This window comes from Pongo pygmaeus, chromosome 11 (genome assembly GCF_028885625.2).
Source record: "Pongo pygmaeus isolate AG05252 chromosome 11, NHGRI_mPonPyg2-v2.0_pri, whole genome shotgun sequence".
NCBI lineage: Eukaryota > Metazoa > Chordata > Mammalia > Primates > Hominidae > Pongo > Pongo pygmaeus.
Window position 1 is genome coordinate 115830192 of NC_072384.2, and position 23654 is coordinate 115853845.

Consider the following 23654-nt stretch of genomic DNA (forward strand, 5'->3'; position numbering starts at 1 on the left):
GGAATTAAATCCCAAATATAGTTGACACCCTTAACCATCTGGGGATTAAGATGCTAATCCCCATTCTTATTGGAAGTGCCACTCACAGGATAGCAGCTTATTTTTCTATTACCTGGGATGATGGTATCAGAGATAGGGACACTTTCCTTGTCATCCTTGACAGTGTAAACACTGACATTGTACTCCAGGCCGGGACTCAGGTTATCAAAAGTGCAGGAGCTCTGATCAGCATGGACCACTTCTTCCAAAGAATATCCCTGCTGGCCGTTTGTAGGGGTTGTGGTAATTCTATAACCAGTAATGTCTGGAGAAAAAAGAAAAGAGGAAGTTATTGCACAGAGCATCTGTGAGCCACAGCATATTTAACTAGACTCCAATGATGGACTCACAGGGCGGAATGCAGAAGGACTTGGCATTTACTGAGGACTCCACTGTCACTGTCATTCAATGCTTGCAACAATCATTTCAGGCAGTACTAAGATCCTCACTTTATTTTTTTATTTTTATTTTTTAAGACAGAGTCTCTCTCTATCACCCAGGCTAGAGTGCAGCGGCACGATCTTGGCTCACTTCAACCTCCGCCAAGATCCTCACTTTAAAGGAAATCTTGAACCAGGGGAGTGATTCCCCAAAGCTTTCTTTGTTTCCAAATCCCATGGTCCTACCACTGTACCCTGCTTTTCCTTAATGAATCATTTGAAGACAGCTGAGGAATATTCCTTTCTACCTGCCTAGTATAGAATCGCTCTCAACCTTAAGCACATTCCCCAGAGAGCTCTCCTAATTTAAAAGGTCTGAAACTATGGGATTTATAAGAAGAGAAGCAAGAAAGGAGAAAAGGTGAGAAACAAAAGTGGTGATACTTATTCTAGAAAGAGTGTTGATTGGGAGGTTGAGGCAGGCAGATCACCTGAGGTTGGGAGTTCGAGACCAGCCAGCCAACATGGTAAAACCCCGTCTCTACTAAAAATACAAAAATTAGCTGGGCGTGGTGGCGCATGTCTGTAGTCGCAGCTACTTGGGAGGCTAGGGCACAAGAATCGCTTGAGCCCAGGAGGCGGCGGTTGCAGTGAGTCGAGATGGCGCCACTGCACTCCAAGCCTGGGTGACAGAGCGAGACACTGTCTCAAAAAAAAAACAAAACAAACAAAAAAAGAGAGTATTGACTGTTGAAGTCTTCAGGAATCATAGAAATTGGGCAGTAAAAGAGTTGAGAGGGATGAGAGACATCCAAATAAAAACAGTGATGACTAGAGATCTGTGAGGCCAGATTAAAAGTAAAATGAGAAAGTATATTAAACTTTATAAAAGGCAAGGAGATGACAGAATATTTTGCCATTAGGAACAGGGTAAACACTAATGTGGCAAATACGAGGAAACCCAACTGAATGAGAAATAAATATTGAGATCATTACGCTTGCTAGTGATCATCCAAATGTGTGGGCTGGGCCATTGAGATGAGGTATTAATGATCCTGCTGCTAACAAGCACGAAGCTTGTCAACTTAAAGTTTCAAATTCAGAGCAACTCAGCTGGAAATTATATAGCTTTGGCTTAAATGATGTTTCCGCAGATAATGAAAACTTTACCAAAATCACTCTACTTCAGAGGGAGATTAAAAGAGATATTCTGAACTAGTTTCATTCTGTGTGGTTGCATACATTAATCAGATTTAGAGATGATAGCCTTAGCTCTGTGCCCCAGCAAAGATAAGAACTATATAATACTTTTTTTTAACAAAAACTTCACAATAATTTAACAGTGAAATTAGAAATAGCTAAATAATAACCTAAACATAACCCTTAAATTAACAAGTATATGAGGTAAGAATGCAATCAACATTAATTGGAACTTTTATTTTTGTTTAAGATTTTTCTCCATAGGTTTTGCTGAGACTTCCATGTGGTTTTGGCAAAAGTAATGAGTATCTAAAATTTCCTGTTATTGCTATAGTACATCATGCTATTTGAATATTGTTACAACTATCTTTATACATTTTAGCATTTTATAAATAATTTTCAAATATATGTGAACAAGGAATTTAGACAAATGCTTCATTTAAAGCTTTAAAAATAGTCAGGAAACCCCTTAATCAGAATTTTCAGTTTGCACAGAATATAATAAAAAAAAAATTACATTCCAAATATGTGATGTTGGGTGTGAGAAGGAGTCTACAAACTTAAGTTACAGTCCCAGTTTTGTAACATTTAAAATGTGTGACTATGAGTAGGCCAATTTTTTCTAAGTCTCAGTTTTCTTATTCTGTAAAATGAAGGTATTTCTGCCTTTCATCACCCTTAAATATTTGTGGTGCAACTCATGACAAAACATTCATAAAACTTCAGGGAATAATAAACTTAGGCTCTGTAACAACTCACAAAAGGGAAATTACATAATATGACTTCAGCCATTTGTTTGGCAATTTTTAATGCACTCAGCAAAAGGCACCTTCCACAGTGCTTTTCTTCAGCCCTACAGCTGTGTGAGGATCTGTCTTGTCCCCCTAGACTAGTGTAAGATTGTTCTGTTTCCTGTGATTGAAGTCAATGTGCATTAAAGCATCCTGCAGGCTGCTCCATGATGTACGTCATGTACTGCTATAGTTTTTATGGAGAGCTGAGCATTTGTAATTTGAATCCCTTCTTTCTCTGAAAGAAACACAGTTTCTAAAATCTTTGTCTTGGGAAGGTATGGTGTATACTTGCCGTCTGATCCATCCCAAACTTACCTGGGGTGGTGCTCCTCTCCCAGGAGACTGTGAGCACTCCAGTGTCAGGGTTTGCCTCCAGATGCAAGTTTGTTGGTGGAGACAATGCTATGCAGAAAGAACATTTTAAAAGTTAAAGCTGACACAAAGCTCTTGACCTATGTAATCTTTCCTCCTTCCCTACCTCCCTCTCTTCCATGCTTCTTCCCTCCCTCCCTCCCTCCCATAAAAATATAGGTTACATTATGAAAATATGATGGACAGCAGTAATTCTCTGACAAAGACTTTTTTTATAATTAATGATTTTGCAACACTATTGAAATTATTTTCATCTTGCCAATTCATAAATATTCTTGACATGGAAAGAACATTTCTGATGCCATAAAATATAAAGCATGAATTGAACCTGCTACTCCAAATTCAGGAATAGCATTAATAATATAAGTAAGGACAAGATATCTCCCCTGTGCCATTCTCATAAGTAAAAAGTGATATTGACACTAGCTTTTTTCGAAAAGTAGAACAGTTTTAAAAACTAATAGAAAAGGGAAAAAGAATTCTTCTTACGTGTTACCACTTTGTTTACAATTGGCGCATCTCTTTCCTGTCCGTCTCTCAGGACTTGGATGGTGTAGACGTATTCCACTCCTGGAGTCAAGCCAGACACAACGATGCTCCCTGAGTCTGAAGTCACTTCTCTTGGTGCCTCTCCTCCCTGGCTTGGTCGTACACCCAGCTAGAGGAAGGAATGCAAGATAAACACCAAGGACAAATATTTCCAGAGGCCTGTTACTGCTGTGAGGCTGTGATTATGCTTTAAATAGTATAAACTCTTCAGAAACTGCACAATGTACTTTTATTAGGAAATGATTTGGGGACTCTTTTATACACTTTAGCTGGAAATTCCCCAAGGTAGGGGAGGTATCTTCCAAACTGCATTAAGGTGGCTTGTAATGGAAGGTTCCAGAGAAATGTCATTACATACTGTTTTGCTTGATAAAGAATCTCTTGTTACAAACCAGATGTACACAGGGACTGTGGGTCACATAGTAGTTCATTTCTATTTTTCTGTGTGTGTGCTAGAAGGAATGTCTGAGCTCTCCCTTTAACGAGTTATTCACATTCAATTCACCTTTTAGTTGCCATTTAAAGGCACCAGCCTCTGTAGCAACTGTATTGCAAAAACACACCTTTTGAAGAGATAATGTTCATAGCTTCAACTGCAGGATGATACATTACAAGAATTAGAATAACTATGCCCATAATTTAAAATCCTTTTAAGATTCTATTTCAAAAACTTAGGTAACACTGTGTTATCAAATAGTGTTCAACTCTAGAGAGATCCTTCACACATCATAAGGCTTCTGAAAGTCAGCATGACATTATTAAGGGAATTTAAAAGGTATACAGGCAATCTTCAGAAAGTTCTTCTATATTTGAGTAGCATAATCATAAATATGGCCATTTATAAACTTTATCTTTGCTGTATTTTTTTAAACAATCAAGGGGATTGAGTCATGATTTCCAGTGATAACAAATATTTCTGTCTTCACATTAAATGCCAAAGAATGGAATTCTTTTAAACATATTCATTTGTATTCATCCCTTCCCTAATACCATTACTTTAAAGAAGATGAATCCAGATATTCACAGGGAAACCTTAATCTTAACTTCTATTAAGAGATTCACCCGCAGCGCTTTGAACAGTTGGAGATGAAACTGATTGGATGAAAATGCGATTTTTAAGTGACTCTGAGTTTAATTGGTCTCCCTAAATTGGCTTTTGTGAACTTGTTCACACCCATTTAGAACAACACATCAAATAAAGTTTTCCTATGTTTTTTTGAAATGTAATTCCCTGCGGGAAAGGATAGAGAAAATAAGATAACAACAAGCAGCAGCTTCATGCTAATGTTTTATCCTTTGCAAAGCACTTTCGCAGCCTCCGTCCATCCTTCCAACAATTCAGTGAGGTAGGCGGGGAAGGAATGCTAGGCCCTGACAATGTAGTCAAAAATGTATGGACAGAAGCAGGTGACAAAACCCAGGTCTCCTTACTCCTGAGCACCCTGTTTCCACTACATGGGAAACACAAGGACACCTCAGGGCTATATCACAGAGATTAGGAACATCTGCAGTTTACCTTAAAACCAATTCTTGGAGCAGGCGTCCATGTGATCACAATGGTGGTCTCAGTCACCTCGGTGTTGTAAGGTGGAATAGAGCTCCCAGGCTGCACTGTGAGAGAGAATCAATGCACATATTCAAAACTCAAACTCACAGATGATTGCATAGCATATAGATAACAAGTATTTTTATGGAGAACCTCAGTTTAACCAAGCAGTGGATAGAGAATGTAACATATTTTTTCATTGGGTGAGAACTGGGAGAGGATCAGGCTTCTCAATCTTTAATGTGCCACACACATCATCTGGGGTCTGGCTAAAATGCAGATTCTGTTTCTGGAGGTCCAACAAAGAACTAGGGAGTTTGCATTTCTGACAAACACAGATAATACCAATTCTGCTGGCCCGTGAATTATACCTGAGTAACAAGGGGTTAGATGTTCACTAAGGTGGTCTTTTCAAAGAAATTACATAATCTAATTCATGTCTTTTCATCATTGTTGGGATTTGAGTTTGATGACAATAAATTTGCCTATATCGTCAGTGTAAAATCCCTTATAAAATGTAAAACTGGCCACCACAAACTGATTATCATATTGTTTCTTAATCATTAAGAACAATGGTAAATTATAGAAGGTGATCTAAAAACAGCTTTATGCTGGGCGGGGATCGGTGGCTCATGCCTGTAATCCCAGCACTTTGGGAAGCCGAGGTGGGTGGATCACTTGAGGTCAGGAGTTCGAGATCAGGCTGGCAAACATGGTGAAACTCTGTCTCTACTAAAAATATGAAAAATTAGCCGTCATGGTGGCTCATGCCTGTAGTCCCAGCTTCTTGGGAGGCTGAGACACAAGAATTGCTTGAATCCTGTAGGTAGAAGTTGCAGTGAGCTGAGATCATGCCATTGCACTCCAGCCTGGGTGACAGAATGAGACTCTGTCTCAAAAAAAGAAAAAAAAAAAGCTTTATGCCGAATTATTCCACAATAATGGTCAGCTATTTTGGGTTGCAATAAAAGATGCTATATAAGTTAAACAAAATCTGCCACCATGGATGCACTTTGAAGTCTAAAGATTTGTACTTTAAATATGTGATTATTCTTTTTCAGAATAATAATACTGCAAAAATTTAGTATTTTATCACCAGAATCAGGAATTATAACAGATTTATTTTGCGTTTTCTAGCATCCTGACATCATTGTTATTTTTCTTATTGAAAATATTACTTTGGCCAGGCGCAGTGGCTCATGCCTGTAATCCCAGCACTTTGGGAGGCTGATGTGGGCGGATCACTGGAGGCCAGGAGTTCAAGACCAACCTGGCCAACATGGCGAAACCTTGTCTCTGCTAAAAATATAAAAATTAGCCAGGTGTAGTGGTGGATGCCTGTAATCCTAGATGCTTGGGAAGCTGAGGCAGGAGAATCACTTGAACCTGGGAAATGGAGGTTGCAGTGAGCCGAGATCACACCACCGCACTCTAGCCAGGGCGAGAGAGCAAGACTCCGTCTCAAAAAAAAAAAAAAAAAGAAAGAAAATAAAATATTACTTAAACAATTTTTTTTTTTTTGAGATGGACTCTTGCTCTGTCACCCAGGCTGGAGTGCAGTGGTGCAATCTCATCTCACTGTAACCTCAGCCTCCTGGGTTGAAGTGATTCTCCTGCCTCAGACTCCCAAGTAGCTGGGACTACAGTTGCACACCACCACACCCAGCTAATTTTTGTATTTTTAGTAAAGACGGGGTTTCACTATGTTGGCCAGGCCAGTCTCGAACTCCTGACCTCAGGTGATCTGCCCACCTCGGCCTCCCAGTGCTGGAATTACAGGCATGAGCCATCACATCTGGCCAAAAAAAAAAAAAAAAATCTTATTTTTAAATAAAAGATTTGTTTTGGGTTTTAGCACCAAAAATAAAGAAAGAAAGAAAGAGAAAGAACGGAAGGAAGGAAAGAAAAGAAAAGAAAGAAAGAGAGAAAGAAAGGAAGAAAGGAAAGGAAAGGAAAGAAAAAGAAAGAAAGAAAGAAAGAAAGAAAAGAAAAAGAGGCATGTATATATAAGGTTAAGATAGAGATTTCCAACAACCTTGCAAATCTTATTATAAATGTAGAAAGGTAAGTCCACAGAAGGCCAGATATTTTGAGTTGGGTAAATTAAGTTCAAGCGTATCAAGTGTGTTAATAGCCCTGATCACACGTTTGACATCTCCACAATTCTTCCTCTCTTTACATCTCAATCAAATTTTGTTCCCATTGGGAAAAAACTTCTGAATGCATTTATACTAAATTATGAATGGCTGGCGAGACAAAGAATTAGTCTCCAGAGTTATACAAACAGGAATTAAAAAGTGTTCAGACTCCAGTCTCAACTTGACTCCAGTCTCAACTCAACTCCAGTCAATTTTTTTTTCTTTGCCATGTGGGAATTTAGAATCAACATCGCAAATCTCGCATTTTTTTTTCAGTCTGGATTCCAAGGAGCCATTTTTTATTTTTATTTTAAAAATATTGTGTGAGAAAAAGCCAAATATATGTGTGGGCCACTTCGTAATGATAGCTCTAATGGCTGAATTGAGGTACTACTGGTTTAGTAGGCTGTTTCATCTATGTATGTTATTATTTTGATGGTGTTTGGTGGGGGATGGGGGGACATGACTGGGATGGGTGACCCCTGATGCCTTTTAGTACCTCTGAAATGATACACCACTTGGCTGCTGGTGACTCTGCCAAAATGCCATGGCCAGCCCTGTGTGACCATTTTTAATGGCCCACAAAAAGCAATTCAGAGAACAGTCAGTTTCTTTCACTGAACATCTGTGAAAACCACAACTTTTTTTACAAATTATATTCGCCTCAACTGTCCTGGGCTTTAAGACTAGGTATTTTCTATTGCTTGAGCCAGCCACCTAGAGTCTTCCCAAGTTTAAGAAGATGCTCTCTGCCTGGGAAGGCCATTATGGGAAAATCACCAAACCACAAACCCACAAGCGATGTCAAACAAAGGATGTGATTCTAAGTGTGAGCTATGGGTTCTGGCAGGTCTTGCTAGGGAAGAACAGCCCAGCTGTTAAAGAAATAAAATTTGCCCTATCAATATAGGAGTAAGCTGAATTTTCCCCAGAAACAGCTTTTTCCCCTAACTTTTCTCACATTTGCTCTTAAGAATTTAGCACAAGTTATAAAACTCAGAAAAGTTACTCCCAGAATTCAGCTTAGTATGATAGTAAAAAACTACAGAAACTTAGTAATTTCAAAAACATGCAAGCCTTGTGGATGTTTACAGCCTTAGGGAGTACTTAAAGTTCAAATGGAGTTGTAGAATATCCTGCTTACATTAGTTTATTTAAATATAAGCTTCGTTTAGCTGTTTTTGTTATGATTCCTTTCTCAATTATCTATTCACCAAATAGTTTTTGAAAGCATACAATGTTCCAGACACTATGTTAACCTTTATCTAATAAAATTAGTTTTGGCTATCAGTACTTCAATTAAAATCATTATATTTTATGTGAATGTATTATGCAAAGCATAAAATAATATATCCAGTATATCAAAGTCTTCAGAAGTACTTGAAATATCTTGATCCACCACCTTCCCTTAATTATTGTTCGCATCATTAAAAATGCTTTTTCTTTTATAAGCACTGTGTTCAACAAAAGAAACTACATAAAATATGTCTTATGTTAAGGAATGAACAAGACAACTATAGAATTCTACATTTTAGTAAAAGACAACATCTACTGAAAGGGCACATTCACTGAAATCTCCATTCTAATTCACTGAAGGACATTCATAAGAAATGAATATTTACAAGAAATATAAAGACATTAATTTCATGAGAGTAGATCTTAGACTATCTTAGAACCGTGTAAAATTTTAGCCAAATTTTCAAGTAAGCTTATTTGCAAATTGAAAGTGAATTTTACTTACTTACGATTAACTATTATTTAGGAAAAAGCCTTCATGGGCCAAACTTCATACAGTAAATTTAAATGGAAGTAAGTTTTTCTTAAAGTATGAATTCTTATGGGGAAAAGTTTATATTTTCTTTGGGAAATCAATTCCATAGTTATTTACAAACTAGGCTTGTATTGACTTTTTGAATGCTTTTTAACATCCATACTTTTAAATTAGTCGAAGAGTAACATCTGTTGAAAGCTCTTAGAAAATTGCAAACTAGTCCATGGTTACAATATATGCTGAAAAAGTGCTTATGTTAGGTGCTTCCATAATTCAAAATGTCAAGTTGAAAATAACAAATAATGTTCAGCTAGAAATAAGGAGTCTCATAATTCTCTGTAATGTAAATGGAAATGTATTTAATAGAAATCAGTTTGTGAATAGAGGTCGTTAATGTGATGTAGATATGTGGGAGATTTAAAACCACTTCCTTTAAAATGTTGAGCAAAAGGACAGACATGACCAAAAATTATTGTTAGTATTTTTCTCCTCTGAGGAATTTCAAGAGTAATTTAGGAAAAAAGTGATTCTGTCTGCAAAAGTACTTTAATCTTCTGCAGCCAACACTCATAAAGAAATTATGTCCTTGGCTTCATGTTCAATTAGTTGGTTCCCATTCAATCCGTAGATATTTTTATTCTGCATTTATACTTACTATTCAATGCCCAAAGTAATAGAATGTAGACATAGATGCTAATTTTTTCTTGCCTTAACTAGTATTTGGTAAATTCATTTAATGTAATAGAATTTAATTTTTCTAATAACAGAGTGCTTTAAACCCATGTTACTCAAAGTGCTGGCCCTAGAGGAAAGAGGAAGCTTGGCAATGTGTGCAAATTAACACACTGCTTCCTTCATCAAGAAAATCTGGCTTCAGAAAAATTCTCAGCTGTACTAAGCAGTGTGCTTTGTGATTTACATTCTGGCCCAACCCTTTTTCTTGTTGCAGACTAGCAGCAAACAATTAACGGGCCAGCAGCCAGTCTAGGGAGCACATTTGTAGTATCACTGATTTGAATTATATACTAATTTTTTAATGGTTTTTTTTGTTTTTTTTTTTTTTTAAAGCATGAAGAATAGAGAATGTAAATATAGTTAAGAAAAGACATTTAATTTTCGGCTTACGTGTGGTAAAGATTCCAGTGGCTTTGGGGCTCTCTTGGTTGCCCTTTATGGCCACGAGGGATACGGTGTACTCAGATCCAGGCTGCAGATTCCTCAGTGGGTACTTGGAGACAGAGGGACCCACATTGTACTGCCTGGGCTGGCCTCTTCGGGTCAGGCCCACGGTCAGTCGGTATCCTGTTATCTGGGCCCGAGGTGGAGTCCATCTCACCAGGACAGTAGAATCAGTTTCATTGACAAACTGGAGGTTAGTGGGAGCATCCAGTTCTAGGAAAAAAGACGAAAAATGCCAAGAAATATTTAGATCAGTAATGATCATAACTCAAGTCCTGAAGTTTGATTGAATGTCTACGTTTTCTCTCCTCAAGGTTGCAACTATGTGAAAGTCAAAACCCTGGAAAAACTGAGCCAGTGAGAGACTGAATGCTACACAAAACTTTGCCAAAACTCTGCCAGTCATGAGAAATTGTGGAACCATTTTGCTTGACTGTGATCCTTTGGGAAGTCTAATTTTCCAGCACGACTTTCCCATCAGTCTCAGAAATTATAGTTACATTAAAGCAATGGTATTTTTTAAAAGGTAAAACAAACACTTCTGAACTTCACAGTTAGCTCTGAGCCAAACAGATTAAGGAAAAAGGAATATGCCTCCTAAAATGACAGCAAGAAGCAGCTCTCTATGGGTCAAAAGCAATATTCTGTGAATAGCCCTTTGCTAGAGAAATAAAAGTTATTTTCACATGGTTCAGATTAGACAGTAATTACAGTAATGATAACATATCCTCAGATTCATGGTAGGATACTGGTGAGTTTGCACTATCAGAATCACATAAGTTGTGGAGTTTATTCTTGAGAATAATAACCAGCAGTTTTCCCACCGAAATTTAAATTACCTTTCAAATAGAGGAAATCTTTAAGAGGCAGTCAAGTATAATAATTGAGAGCATGGGCTTCAGACATAGGTTATAGAGTCAGCTCTATCCCTTCCTATGTCTGTGACCCTACAAGTTGCAGAACTTTTTTAAAGCCGCAGTTTCTTTAAGTATTCAATACGGGTACTAGTAAGACCTTCTGGCTGGGCACGATGGCTCACACCTGTAATCCCAGCACTTTGGGAGGCCAAAGTGGGGGGATCACTTGAGGTCAGGAGTCTCAGACCAGCCTGGCTAACATAGTGAAACCCATTTCTACTAAAAACACAAAAATTAGCAGGGCATGGTGGCGCACGCCTGTAGTCCCAGCTACTTGGGAGGCTGAGGCAGGAGAATTGCTTGAACCCAGGTGGTGGAGGTTGCAGTGAGCTGAGATGGTGCCACTGCACTCCAGTCCTGGTGACAGAGTGAGACTTCGTCTCAAAAAAATAAATAAATAAAATAATAATAATAAGACCTTCCTTCCTAAGGTCAAAACAGAGTAAATATGAGAATAATGCTTGTAAAAACTGAGCAGAAAAGCTGGTGGCCAGTAATACTAGACACTTGACAACTGCTATTCTTAAATGAATTCTACTGTAAGTGTTATGATTGTGCATTTTAACTTTGATCTAGATATATTTAGTTACATGAAAAATGCACTCAAATTAGATTCTCTTCAGTTCTCCCCTCTTAGTACCCTTCAGCTGGTACATGTATTTTAGAAATGGGTTACCACTTAGCATCCATGGAGCTTGTCTGAGTTTTGTTTTCAAGTTTAATGTGCTTTGTGTTCACTATGCATCCCCTTGCTGACTGGGTATTTCCCTCACTCTAAGCCATACACCTCTGAGTGAATGGTTTACTGCACTTTCTCACAGGCTGCAAGTGAGAGTGGAGAATTTGGAGGGGAGGTAAAGATAGGAGAAGACATACTGGTTGTCTGTTGAGCAGTCAGAGGCTTGCTCTCCCTCCCGTGGTTCACTGCAAAGACTTTGAAGTAATAGGTGACCCCAGGGGACAGCCCGGTGACTTCTGCAAAGGTGTTCCTGCTGATGGGCAGCCTCTGCCCGTGCTCGCCAGGCAGGTTGACAGGGATGACATCCACGCGGTAGCCGGTCACTGCACTCTCAGGCGGTGTCCACATGATGGTGACCTTCACATCTGTCACTTCCACAAACTGCAGGTCCCTGGGAGAGGGCACTGTATCTGACAGACAAGAGTCAACTGGTCATTCACATTTTCTGCTGAAGATTACTTTTAAGAAGCCAGTTTCTTGGATATGTTAGGCAGTTCATTGAGTGTCTCATTGGAGAGTTTTGCTAAGTTTTGTCTCTTAATCAGATCACATTTTCATGGTCCAGTCATAGTGCTTAAATTATGACATTTGGACCTTTTATCTAAAATAGGTAATAAATGAGTTACCAGCATATGAAGTGTCATATGGTGGTGGGGGAAGAGATTTATAAGAAAAGATACTAAAAAAAAAAAAAAAAAAAAAGCCTTTGAAATAATTGCAGAAAATAATATAATGGTTTTTGTTTTACTGAATCATTGTATAATACTTAAGAATCAAAGATGAAACGACCCTTAAGCTTCTGGGGGAAAATTTGTAGACGGACGTTATGGTGTCAGTTTTTAATCAGAAAGGCCAGTAGCCAGCTTTGATAAGTTACTTATGACATTTCAGCTAAATATCAGAAGTTTAGGGAAAAACTAATATATAAGATTACTTGAATGTGGGAACTGTTGACAGAGACAAAACAACCCTCCTTCAGGAACAATCCTGATAAGATAACATAGGAAGCGTCTTCTTAAAAAAGTTACCTGAGCGTGGGGTGCCAGTGGTTTCTTGTTGAATGACAACAGGTGTACTTTCTTGATTTTCTTCCACAGCATAGATAGTGATGTTATACTGAACACCAGGTTGCAAATCACTGAGGGTGACGGAGTTTGCAGTTTCAGGAAGGTTGAGTTCTGTGCTGCTACCTTCTACTGATGGTGAATAGACTATTCTGTACCCTGCAGATTCATGAGCAAAAGTAAGATGCACTGTTTTCTTTGAGACAGAGGCTTAGAAACACCATAAATCCTCCCTTTTCTAATATCCCTTAGCATCTTGCTTGATTAGTGAAGAGCCAGTGATTCTTTTTGACTCTTTGAATATTGCCACTTCTTATAATAATGACTATTCAGCACGAAGATAAAATAATAACAGTCATGCGAACCTTTTTAATAATAAATGTCATCCTTGAAGACCTGAGATCCTTAATAAATGTCAATTAGAGATGCCATTAGGTGAAAATATTCATGTTAAGCTGATTTTTCCTCTTTGAGCTCCAGACGAGGGAAGCAATTAATGAACCTGCCTGAGCAGAGTTGTCTAGCACTGTGTGTGTCTTTTTGGAACTTCAGTGATGAGGCAGTTGAATCACCTAATGAGCTAAGAAGGCAGCTCAGCTTTCTCCTTAAGGATAAATCTTAGAGCAAGATTTTCAGGAAAATTACACCTCTTCAACCCTGGGAACACTTGCTTTAATAAGCCAATGAGCTGGCTTTACAGGTTGTGTGTATGTTGTGGTGTGTGTATATAAGGGAGTTGGTAAAATGGTTTCAAGGGGAAATGTGCCATAGAAAATAACTCCCCACCGCCACACACACACACACACACACACACACACACACCCCTCTCCCATAAATTATATTGGAGATTTAAAATGATATGCAGGTCCGCAGTCAGAATCTGCGCCCTCCCTACTGATTTCATTAAGATTAACATAGCAGCCAGAGAGGGGGAGGCTTAGCTGACCTGTGATGGGAGCCTGGGGTCTGCTCCAGCGAACAACAATTGAGGTGTCATCAACTTGGTCCACAGTCGGGTCAGGAGGGGCATCGGGCGCTAATAAAGAAAGAAAGAAAGAAAGAAAGAAAGAAAGAAAGAAAGTGGGGCAAACAGTCAGGAAGTGCTACTACAGGCCTGTGTTTTACAGAAAAAGATTCTTTTAACACTATGTAGCACACATGTACCTGTTGTTTGTGAAGTAGACAGGATCAAACTCTGCTCCCCATCCTCAGATATCTGATAGACATTTACAATGTATTTTCGGCCAGGAAGCAGGTCAGGGATGTTCACGGAAGTGGCTGTGCTTGGAAGATCTTTGAAATGAAAAGAAAAGGTAACTAATCAGAGCAAACTAGTCCCTGAAATGACTCTACAGCTTATAAGAAGGATATTTTAAGAACTATATATTCATAGGGAAAAACGACTAGAAGGTAATGTGCTAATAGCTAATCAGTGATTACTATTATTATTATTTTTACACAGAATCTTGCTGTGTTGCCCAGGCTGGAGTGCAGTGGCACAATCTTGGCTTACTGCATCCTCCACCTTTCGGGTTCAAGCAATTCTTCTGCCTCAGCCTCCCGAGTAGCTGGGATTACAGGTGCACACCACCACACCCGGCTATTTTTTTTTTTTGCATTTTTATTAGAGATGGAGGTTCACCATGTTGGCCAGGCTGATCTCGAACTCCTGGCCTCAAGTGATCCACCAGCCTTGGCTTCCCAAAGTGCTGAGATTATAGGAGTGAGCCACTGCACCCCACCTAATCTGTGATTATTAATGTACTATGGGAAAACCCCACTCCTTGTCTTTCTCCTTTCTCCTCCTCCTCCTTCTTCCTTTCATTTTTCCAACTTTTTCTCTAAAGATGTATAATTTTTGTAATCGAATGCCAAATTTTTAAAAATAGCTCTCTGCAGTAAGCGTCAGGGTAGTGATTATTGGCGGAAGATGATGGGGTGAGGGTAGAGAAATATTCTTTTTCTTGATCTGGGTGCTGGTCTTGTGGTGTATTCACTTTATAAGAATTCAAATTCACTGAACTCACTGCTTATGATTGGCATACACTTCAGCGTGCCCATAAAGTTATTTAAAGGCCCCTCACCATAACAATTTGAAAAGTATGAGTGACGATACTGTGCTAACATTGTCAGCTGCAGTCCTGGTAATTACTTCCACCAAGAACACAGCTTTTGCTGTAGGAACTTGTGCACAGCTAGGCGCATGGTGCAGCTGGCATCAGGGACCAGGAACATGTGAGGGTGTGGCTTGGGAAAAACCCAGCCACTTCCTAGAAAGAGTCAGTCCTTCCCTTCCTCATGCCAGAGGGTGGTTTGTTCAGTCTGAGCTGTCAACCAGTTTCAAACCACAGACACCACCTACCTAGAGGCCACCCACCCCCACAGGGAGAGTTTTCCAGCGGCTGCCCTGAACCTGTCTTGAGTGACATATTGAGCTTACCCAGGTACTGTGGCTCATCTCCCTCCTCACTCAGCTCATATTCCACCCGGAATCCCGACACGGTGTCAGAAGCTGAGACCCAGGAGACCACAAAGCTGCTGGCTGTGATTTCGGTCACAGATTCAGAAGTGGCCACAACGGGAGAAAAGGGAGTTGTCTCTCCTGTCACGGTGTTGCCTGGAGAGTCAGAGAAAGGGGAAAGTCAGCCTTCAGTCATCTAGAAAATTTACCGTCCTCGTCGCCAACATCATTTTAAAACCTGTTGGTGCCCCTCACGGAAGAATATGAACTGAGAAGGAAAGCACTGTCTCAGGAGAGCCTAGTTCTAGGAACCTCAGGGGTAGGAGGAATGGGGGTGGTTGTGTACGTACTGGTCACAGGTGTGCTGGTGCTGGTGGTGGTGAAGTCAAAGCGAGTCACTTCTCGGTGGCCGTACTGCTGGATGCTGATGAGCTGGCCCTCGTATACCACACCAGGCTTCAGGCCTTTGATGGTGTAGGAGTTTAAGTGGCCTGGTATGGTAGCTTCCTTCCAACGGCCTACAGAATTTTTCTGAAAATTTAAATTAACACACACACACACGTGTTCAAAAGGAACATTTGAAGATGATGTTCAGTAATCTTCAAAGAAGAATGACTTAGGCAGGACTTAGGCAGCTCCATTCTAGAGGAAAATCATAGAAAACTAGATTCCCAATGGTTATATTGTTAGATGTAGTTAGATATAATGCTAACTATTGTTAACATAGTTAACATGTAATGCTGACTATTGTTAACATAGTTAACATGTAATGCTGACTATTGTTAACATAGTTAACATGTAATGCTGACTATTGTTAACATAGTTAACATGTAATGCTGACTATTGTTAACATAGTTAACATGTAATGCTGACTATTGTTAACATCAACAAACTGCTGCAGTTTACTTACTAATACCCATGCTCTGTGCTGTTTACCTACATTCTCCCATTTAGTCTCCATATCCTTCTGATGATAAGGCAATGGCGTTGTTGCTCCCATTTTACAGACGGAGAAACAGTGATATGTGATATGCCCGGGGTGACATAGTTGCAGACACTGGGCACCTTCACATTTTTTTTTTTTTTTTTTTGAGACAGAGTTTCGCTCTTGTTGCCCAGACTAGAGTGTAATGGCTCAATCTCAGCTCACTGCAACCTCCACCTCCCAGGTTTAAGCACTTCTCCTGCCTCAGCCTCCCGAGTAGCTGGGATTAGAGGCGTGTGCCACCACACCCGGCTAATTTTATATTTTTAGTAGAGATCAGGTTTCTCCGTGTTGGTCAGGCTGGTCTCAAACTCCCGACCTCAGGTGATCCGCCTGCCTTGGACTCCCAAAGTGCTGGGATTACAGGCGTGAGCCACCACGCCCGCCCACACCTTCACTTTTACCAAGTTAATTGTGTTATATCAGTAACATAATATGATGAACCTAAGCTTTGCCTCTCCCATTTATTTTTTATTCCTACCACAAACAGATATATTCCTCTCTGAAGTACAGAAATGCCAATGCCATATATTTTATCTTTTAACTCAGTGGGATACAATTCAAGTTTCTTGTCCTGAAAAAACAAAGGCAGAATGTTGCTTTGTGACTCAGTTCCTGGGGCCATCACATACCAGGTTCAACGAGTCTGGTTTTGTGACTCATTCTTGGATATGAGCTACCCTATCCGAAGTGGTTACCCAATTTTGGACAAGACTGCAGAAAAAATGCAATTTTGGTTTATGTAATCTTTTGCTTCCAGTTTATATTTCACATCCTGTTCAGCTTCATTAATATGCCATGGGTCACAAAATTCAGTGCAACAAAATGTGTACGAAAGAAACACCCTTACTTCAGAAAAGATGAGACACTTTCAAGTGTAAATATTCTAAACTAATATAAGTCAAAATATATTTTTTATGCCCAGTGATTTTTAAAAATTACCCAGTCAACAAGTTCCTCAATAATTCAAATACTCAAGTGTCCATTTATATTTTTGGAATAAGTGAGAGTGATCGTAGTACTCTTCACAGTGAAATTTTAACTCAAATACACTGTGGAAAAATTTTGAAACCAGTCATTGCAATTAGCTCAAATTTAGTAATAAACCATTTTTCAACATGAGCTTGTTTGGTTAGTTATTAGAAGAAAATAACAGAAAATAAAGTCTCAGGTGGCATTCATCAAAAAAAACCCTGAATCTTTGTAATTGTTAAAAATCCCAAAAAATTCATCACTGCTGCTCTTTGAAGACTTTCCAATTCAATGTACACTTTTTTTTTTTTTTTTTTTGAGATGGAGTTTCTTTCTTGTTGCCCAGGCTGGAGTGCAGTGGCGTGATCTTGGCTGACTGCAACCTCCGCCTTCTGGTTTCAAGCGATTCTCTTGCCTCAGCTTCCCGAGTAGCTGGGATTATAGGCATGCGCCACCACGCCCAGCTAATTTTTTTGTATGTTTAACAGAGATGGGGTTTCACCATGTTGGCCAGGATGGTCTTGATCTCTTGACCTCGTGATCCGCCCACCTCGGCCTCCCAAAGTCCTGGGATTACAGGTGTGAGCCACTGCGCCCAGCCCAAAGTACATTTTATACCACTTTTAAGTCTCCCATTGCAATGGTCTCACATAATACGTCAGATATCCTTAATTTTAAAGTAAATAAAATTAATGATGTAATAAGAAGATGAGAGACTAGAAGGTGTTGGATGCACTGATGCTGTTGACTTAGATCACTGGATATCAAGTTCTGCAAATGGCCAGGTTATGGACATAGGGTGAAAGAAGAAAAAGAATGACTTTTCTTTTTTTTCATTCACCATTTGTTAAACAGTGTGCCAGGTGCTGAACCATTCTAGACTCTAAAGAGACTACATTGAGCCAATGAGAAAGACACGATTCCCCTCTTTAAGAGAATCTGTTTCTATTTTCTATTCTTCTGGTCTTGCCTCCATGTAGACAACATGCTTACACCTCTATTTGTTTCATTTGTCAACAATAAGTCATATTTACAGACTCTTTAATATGAGACTTGATGACTTATTTATATATGTATTTATGTTGACACAGGGTCTTGCTCTGTCTCCCAGGCTGGAGTGCAGTAGTGCCATCTTGGCCTACTGCAACTTCCGCCTCTCAAGCTCAAGCGATCCTCCCGCCTCAGCCTCCCAAGTAGCTGGGACTACAGGTGCATGCCACCACGCCAGGCTAATTTTTATATTTTTTTGTAGAGCCGGGGTATGGGCATGTTGCTCAGGCTAGTCTCGAACTCCTGGGCTCAAGTAATCCACTGGCTTCAGCCTCCTAAAGTGCTGGGATTATAGGTGTGAGCCACTGTGCCCAGACAAAGCTGAGGATTTAGCTCAATAATACCACCATTTCCTTCCAGAATCTTGGACATTCCCAGCGTCTGACATTTGTATCATTATATTTGTTCTTCTTGTGTTTATATTTGTAATTTAAAGTATTATATTATCTTTTTTTTTTTTTACTTCATCAGCTTTTGGTACCGTCTCTCTTGATTCTCTACTTTGAAAGATAAAGCTATTATCCTCTCTTCTTCACCTTCCATATCCACCATTTTTCATGTAAATGTTTACTTTTTATTTTGTCTTGAAGTTGCAACCAAGTTTCCATGATGCATCTATAGACCAATCGCATCATGCATTACAAATACATTCTTTTTAATGAGTCTAACATCATGACTGCTGGGTGGATCAAAGTTTCCAGAATCAAGTTTCAATGGAATTTTTCCTTTCTTTGTTTTTATACCTTAATATTGCTGCATTTTAGTTTGCTTCATATAGGAATTATTGCCTTATAATACATTTCGGGGTTTTTTGAAACAGAATCTCGCTCTGTCGCCCAGGCTAGGTTGCAATGGCACAAGCTCGGCACAACTCCCTGCAGCCTTTGCCTCCCGGGTTCAAGCGATTCTTCTACCTCAGCTCCTGAGGAGCTGGGACTACAGGCGTGCGCCCCAGTGCCTGGCTAATTTTTGTATTTTTCGTAGAGACGGGGTTTTGCCATGTTGGTCAAGCTGGTCTCAAACTCCTGACCTCAGGTAATCTGCCCGCCTTGGCCTCCCAAAGTGCTGGGATTACAGGTAGTGAGCCACTGCACCCAGCCACATTTGGGTTTATTTATTATACATTCCTCTACCTGATTGTCATGTTGTTATTTTAACTGCATTATTTGCCCCTGTGATTAATTATCCCCAAATCTACTTTTACTATGAAGTCCCTCTTTATTCTTGGAGACCTCAATCCCTGATCCCTCAATCCCATCCCCATCTTTCTGTTCCATCTGTATTGGTTGTCCTCTAAGCCAGCTACGCAGTTGTTGCATTGCAAAGTTTTCCACCGCTATTAGGGGTCTGATTTGGAAGCACTGTTTGCTGGACCCCACAACTTCCTTCTTATTTCACTCTTGTTTTTCTGGAGTGTATCTACAAATACCCTTAAAGAAAAGGATATATGGAAGATAAACTGCCTAAAATCTGTCTGAAAATATTATTTTGCCCTCATATTTGATTGATAACCTGGCTGAGTATAGAAGACTTTAAAAGTTTATTTTTATCCTTGGAACTCTGACACATCAAAGATGTGTCTACACGTGTTTCTTTCCACTAATTTTCTGGGCACCTAGGAGGCCCTTTTAAATGTGAAAAATTCTGTCCCTCCGCTTTAGAAATTTAGAAAAAGAATAATTTTAACAGCTTAAATTTTTCCTAAAGAGTTTAAATTTAACTGCCTGGGTTGGTCAAATTTTGTTTTTAATTGTAGAATTCAATAGCTGTGATTTAAAATGGACATTTTTTTTCTCCTGTGTTTAAAACAGTGTTTTTGAAATTATGAGCCATGAACTTTGGAGTTAAACAGGGCAGGCTTGAGAGAGTAAGAGAAACTAAAGCTAAATAGACCAATATCCTCCTTATTTGGTTTCTTCAATTTCTAGTCACTTCTCATTAGGAAATCACAGGGCTATTGTTTAAATAAACCAACTGTCATCCTTCCTCTAAACTTCCCTCCCATCATCTCTTTTCCTTCTACCTAAATAAATTCAGTGGATCAAAAGTAACATTTTAAAAATGATCACTTAAAAAGTGCATCAAAAGAGAAATATATTAATTTGGCTTTTTTTTTCAAATTATGAAAATGATGCCAGGAATTTTCCTTTGATGAGGTTGCAAGACATACAAAAACGTTAGATTCTCTTCCCATATTGGGCAAGAACAATCTGAAGCATTATCATTTCTAAGTCCTTGCAAAAAAGATTTCTGTAACATAAAGAGCTAAATTCTTCCAAATACCAGCCCCCCCACCGCAAACAAACAAAACCCAAAACCAAAACCAAAATCCCCTCAGTCTACAAGTCAATTTAATTGACCACATATTGTTTGTTCACTAAACAAATATAGTAAATGCTATAGGAATAGTTAATCAGAGTTGTTGGCTCAAAAGCTGGGAAAAAAAGAAACCATCAGAATTGATAAGGTTAGGAGACTCAGTGTCCAAGGTTTCTGGGTGGGATACTCACAGGTCTCCACCTGAGAATGTACTTGGAAATGTGAGATGGCTGTGGTGCATTCCACTGGATGGGGTGGGAGTTGGGCTGACTCGGAGTTTCAGTGATAAATACTTCGACAGGACCACCTGAGCCTGAAAATGAAAATGTAACATTTAATTATCTTGGATATTCACTCACTTCAACTTAAAACTGTGTACATGGACAGTCATCATTATAAATAGCTTTGCTTGTCATTATATGTGAGTATAATAAAATTATCTGGGATTAATCTTTTAAATATTTACATTGAAAATCAATGCAGCAAATCCATTTTTAGCTGATAATTATTATTCTTCATATGAGAAATGCAAATCGTAGTTGTTTATAGCAAATAAAATATATTTTTTTAAAAAGTCTCTTGGCTTGCTTTTATTTTCTCTATTATCAAAGTAAGAATTGTGAGAAAATTGTAAAACGATCCTACAAAAATAATGTAATACAGAACACAAACTCCATTTACTTATTGTATTGAGCCTCTTTTAAAGCAAATTTCAATTTTGGAAGGTTTTCATCAAGAATGAATCTACTACCTAAGAAGGAAACAACATTCCAAAGGCCATATGAGATGATGTAAAACAAACACATTTCTAAATGGGGGTAGAATCTTAGACAAATAGCAAAGGTAATAATTAAAGACCTAGTTTTATTTCTCATCAGTCTAAGCAATCTATCAGTTTGGAAAAAACATCAAGTTTTATTTTTATTCAAGAAGTATACTCCCAAATCACACCATTGATCCATCAAATTATTAAGTGATTAAATTTATTTTTTTTCCAAAATCAGTTGTCAACAGAAATGACTTTATGAAGTGTATACTAAATTCAGTGTTTCTACACCTTGATGTATATCACCGTTATCAACAAAATTTAAAGTATGGTTTTGGTTCTTTTGTTTAAAATAAAAGGAAAATAAGGGAAGTAGCATCAATTTCTAAATAGTGTTAACTCCATTCAAGATAATAATGAAATAGCTAGAAAATTTATGCTTGCAGAACAGAAAACTGTCTTTTCTTAAAACACTATCTGTATGATGTCAGTCAATGTTTAAATTACTAGAAATAAAAATTGTGTCTTATAGTAACCTTTTCAAGAATTTCTAACTGACACTCTGTCAAACAGAGCAAAATTTTGCATGTGTAATAAAGCACTTCACCAGAGTATTAACAGATTTAAGTTTTCTGAAAGCTTCTAGGAAAAAAAATACATTGATTTTCAAACTGTATTATCTAAGCTATTAAATTCTCTTTGAAAACAAAGCTTTCTGTAGCAGAAAAAATATATAACTTGGATATCCATATAGATTCAGAAATTCTAGAACAATATGCTCACTTCCGTACCAGTAACAATTCAAAGTTGGTTGAAGATTAGCAAATACTTTGAATCTTAATTCCATTTAATGCACATATTTCCAAGCCACATGAACACCAAAATTCATGCATAAAATTATGAGTTTTTCATTTTAAAGTTGTATGTATTTCACAGAACACACAGGATGTTTGTTTTAATCAATTGGCATAAGTCAATTCCATGCCCCTCTTTGAATTACCCCTTCTGTTTATGAAGATCCTTACAAATGTAAACACATTTTTAAAGACAACTATTCAAGAAAAATTTTGGAGATGTGACTATTTAACGTACTTCCATGTAAATCAGGAAAGCTAGGAATATCATGTCCTTAATCATTTATGATAATTGGCATAGGGTTATTTAAATATTGATCCTTTAAAGAAATCCTACTACAATTTCCTCCATAAAGAGATACCTGATATACATTTTATTTAGTCTTGTCAATCATGATTTTGAGGGGGGACAAGCTTATGATGGTTAAATGTCTATTAAGTTTTGAAAAGATAACATAAATGACCTTTACTGTTCACCTCTAAGCCTAATCATATTTCTACGTCCACAAGGACACAAGGAGGAGGATAAAAACGGGCAGGGAAAGGAAAGAAAAAGGGTACAGCAATGGTTTTTACTCAAGCCAAAGTGGAGTACAACTACAGAGGTCCCTTTTGCTTTCATAAGATTTCGAGCACTGGTCTGAAATTCTACGTTTTAAAATCTAGCCTTGTGGCATAGCCCACCTTTAAAGGAAATGGACTGAACAGCAATGGAATTTAGCATGTTTTTGTTCAGGAAGTAAAGAGACTTTGTGTCAGTTATTTCTTAGATCAATTAAATTCCTATATTCTAGCTTATACTACGTATAATTACTCTAGCTTATACTATGTATCCTTTGAAGACAGAAAAGTTAAAAATTATGACATCTTTTACATTATTTAGATTTAAACTTTTGACAGTCCTTTTGCTACTGGTAGTTGGTATAACTTTTTAAATTAACTTAATTGGCATATACTAGCTATTGCCATTGTGAAATCTTTACTCCCTCTCTTATTCAATATGAATAACAATAAAATAGTTGAGATGATACCAAAAAAAGGAGATAGTACAATGTCTACACTTTTAAAATTAGTTTAAAGTAAAGTCTAAATGAGTAATTTCCAATAGTAGTGTCCTTGGAGAAGTTAAACATTTATGATTTTTCGACTCAGTCCTTTTTTTCTCTATTTATTTTGCTGAGATCTGTGCTTTTCTAGTTGCTTATTGACAAACCAAATGCCTCTTTATCTTTTGCTAGTTTGAACAAATCTACCAAATTCTCCGTAGGAGGAACAAACAGGGCAGGACTCAGAGACAATCTGTTGGTAATCTGCTGTTCCCTTATTCTCACCACACTCTTAAAGCCCTACCTGATAGGCCACGGAGCAAACCAGACATACAGATAAGCACCAAAGAATGTATCTGAGGTCAAATTCCAATCTCTTCCCTCCGAAATCACCTCTATGCTCAGTGGGCTCTTGCTGTTCTCCTTTTTAAAGAGTGGGCTCTTGCTGTTCTCCTTTTTAAAGAGTAGGAGTAAGGTCAACATGTAAAACTCCAATACTCAAGGATTCCTTCC

At 38.3% G+C, this 23654-nt stretch overlaps 1 protein-coding gene across 20 annotated transcripts in view; it reads right to left on the reverse strand.

Annotated features, from left to right (window-relative positions):
- Positions 1-23654, reverse strand: part of FN1 (fibronectin 1) — a 75590-nt gene that overhangs the window by 33566 nt on the left and 18370 nt on the right. For all 20 annotated transcript variants that reach the window (XM_054477449.2, XM_054477447.2, XM_054477448.2 and 17 more), the window contains exons 13-24: positions 20667-20788; positions 15500-15680; positions 15129-15305; positions 13853-13981; positions 13635-13724; positions 12653-12847; positions 11762-12034; positions 9915-10181; positions 4851-4945; positions 3275-3443; positions 2729-2815; positions 113-304 (exon numbers count right to left, since the gene is read on the reverse strand). In XM_054477449.2, coding sequence (XP_054333424.1) covers positions 113-304; positions 2729-2815; positions 3275-3443; positions 4851-4945; positions 9915-10181; positions 11762-12034; positions 12653-12847; positions 13635-13724; positions 13853-13981; positions 15129-15305; positions 15500-15680; positions 20667-20788 — 1977 coding nt within the window. The remainder of the gene's footprint in view (positions 1-112; positions 305-2728; positions 2816-3274; positions 3444-4850; positions 4946-9914; positions 10182-11761; positions 12035-12652; positions 12848-13634; positions 13725-13852; positions 13982-15128; positions 15306-15499; positions 15681-20666; positions 20789-23654) is intronic.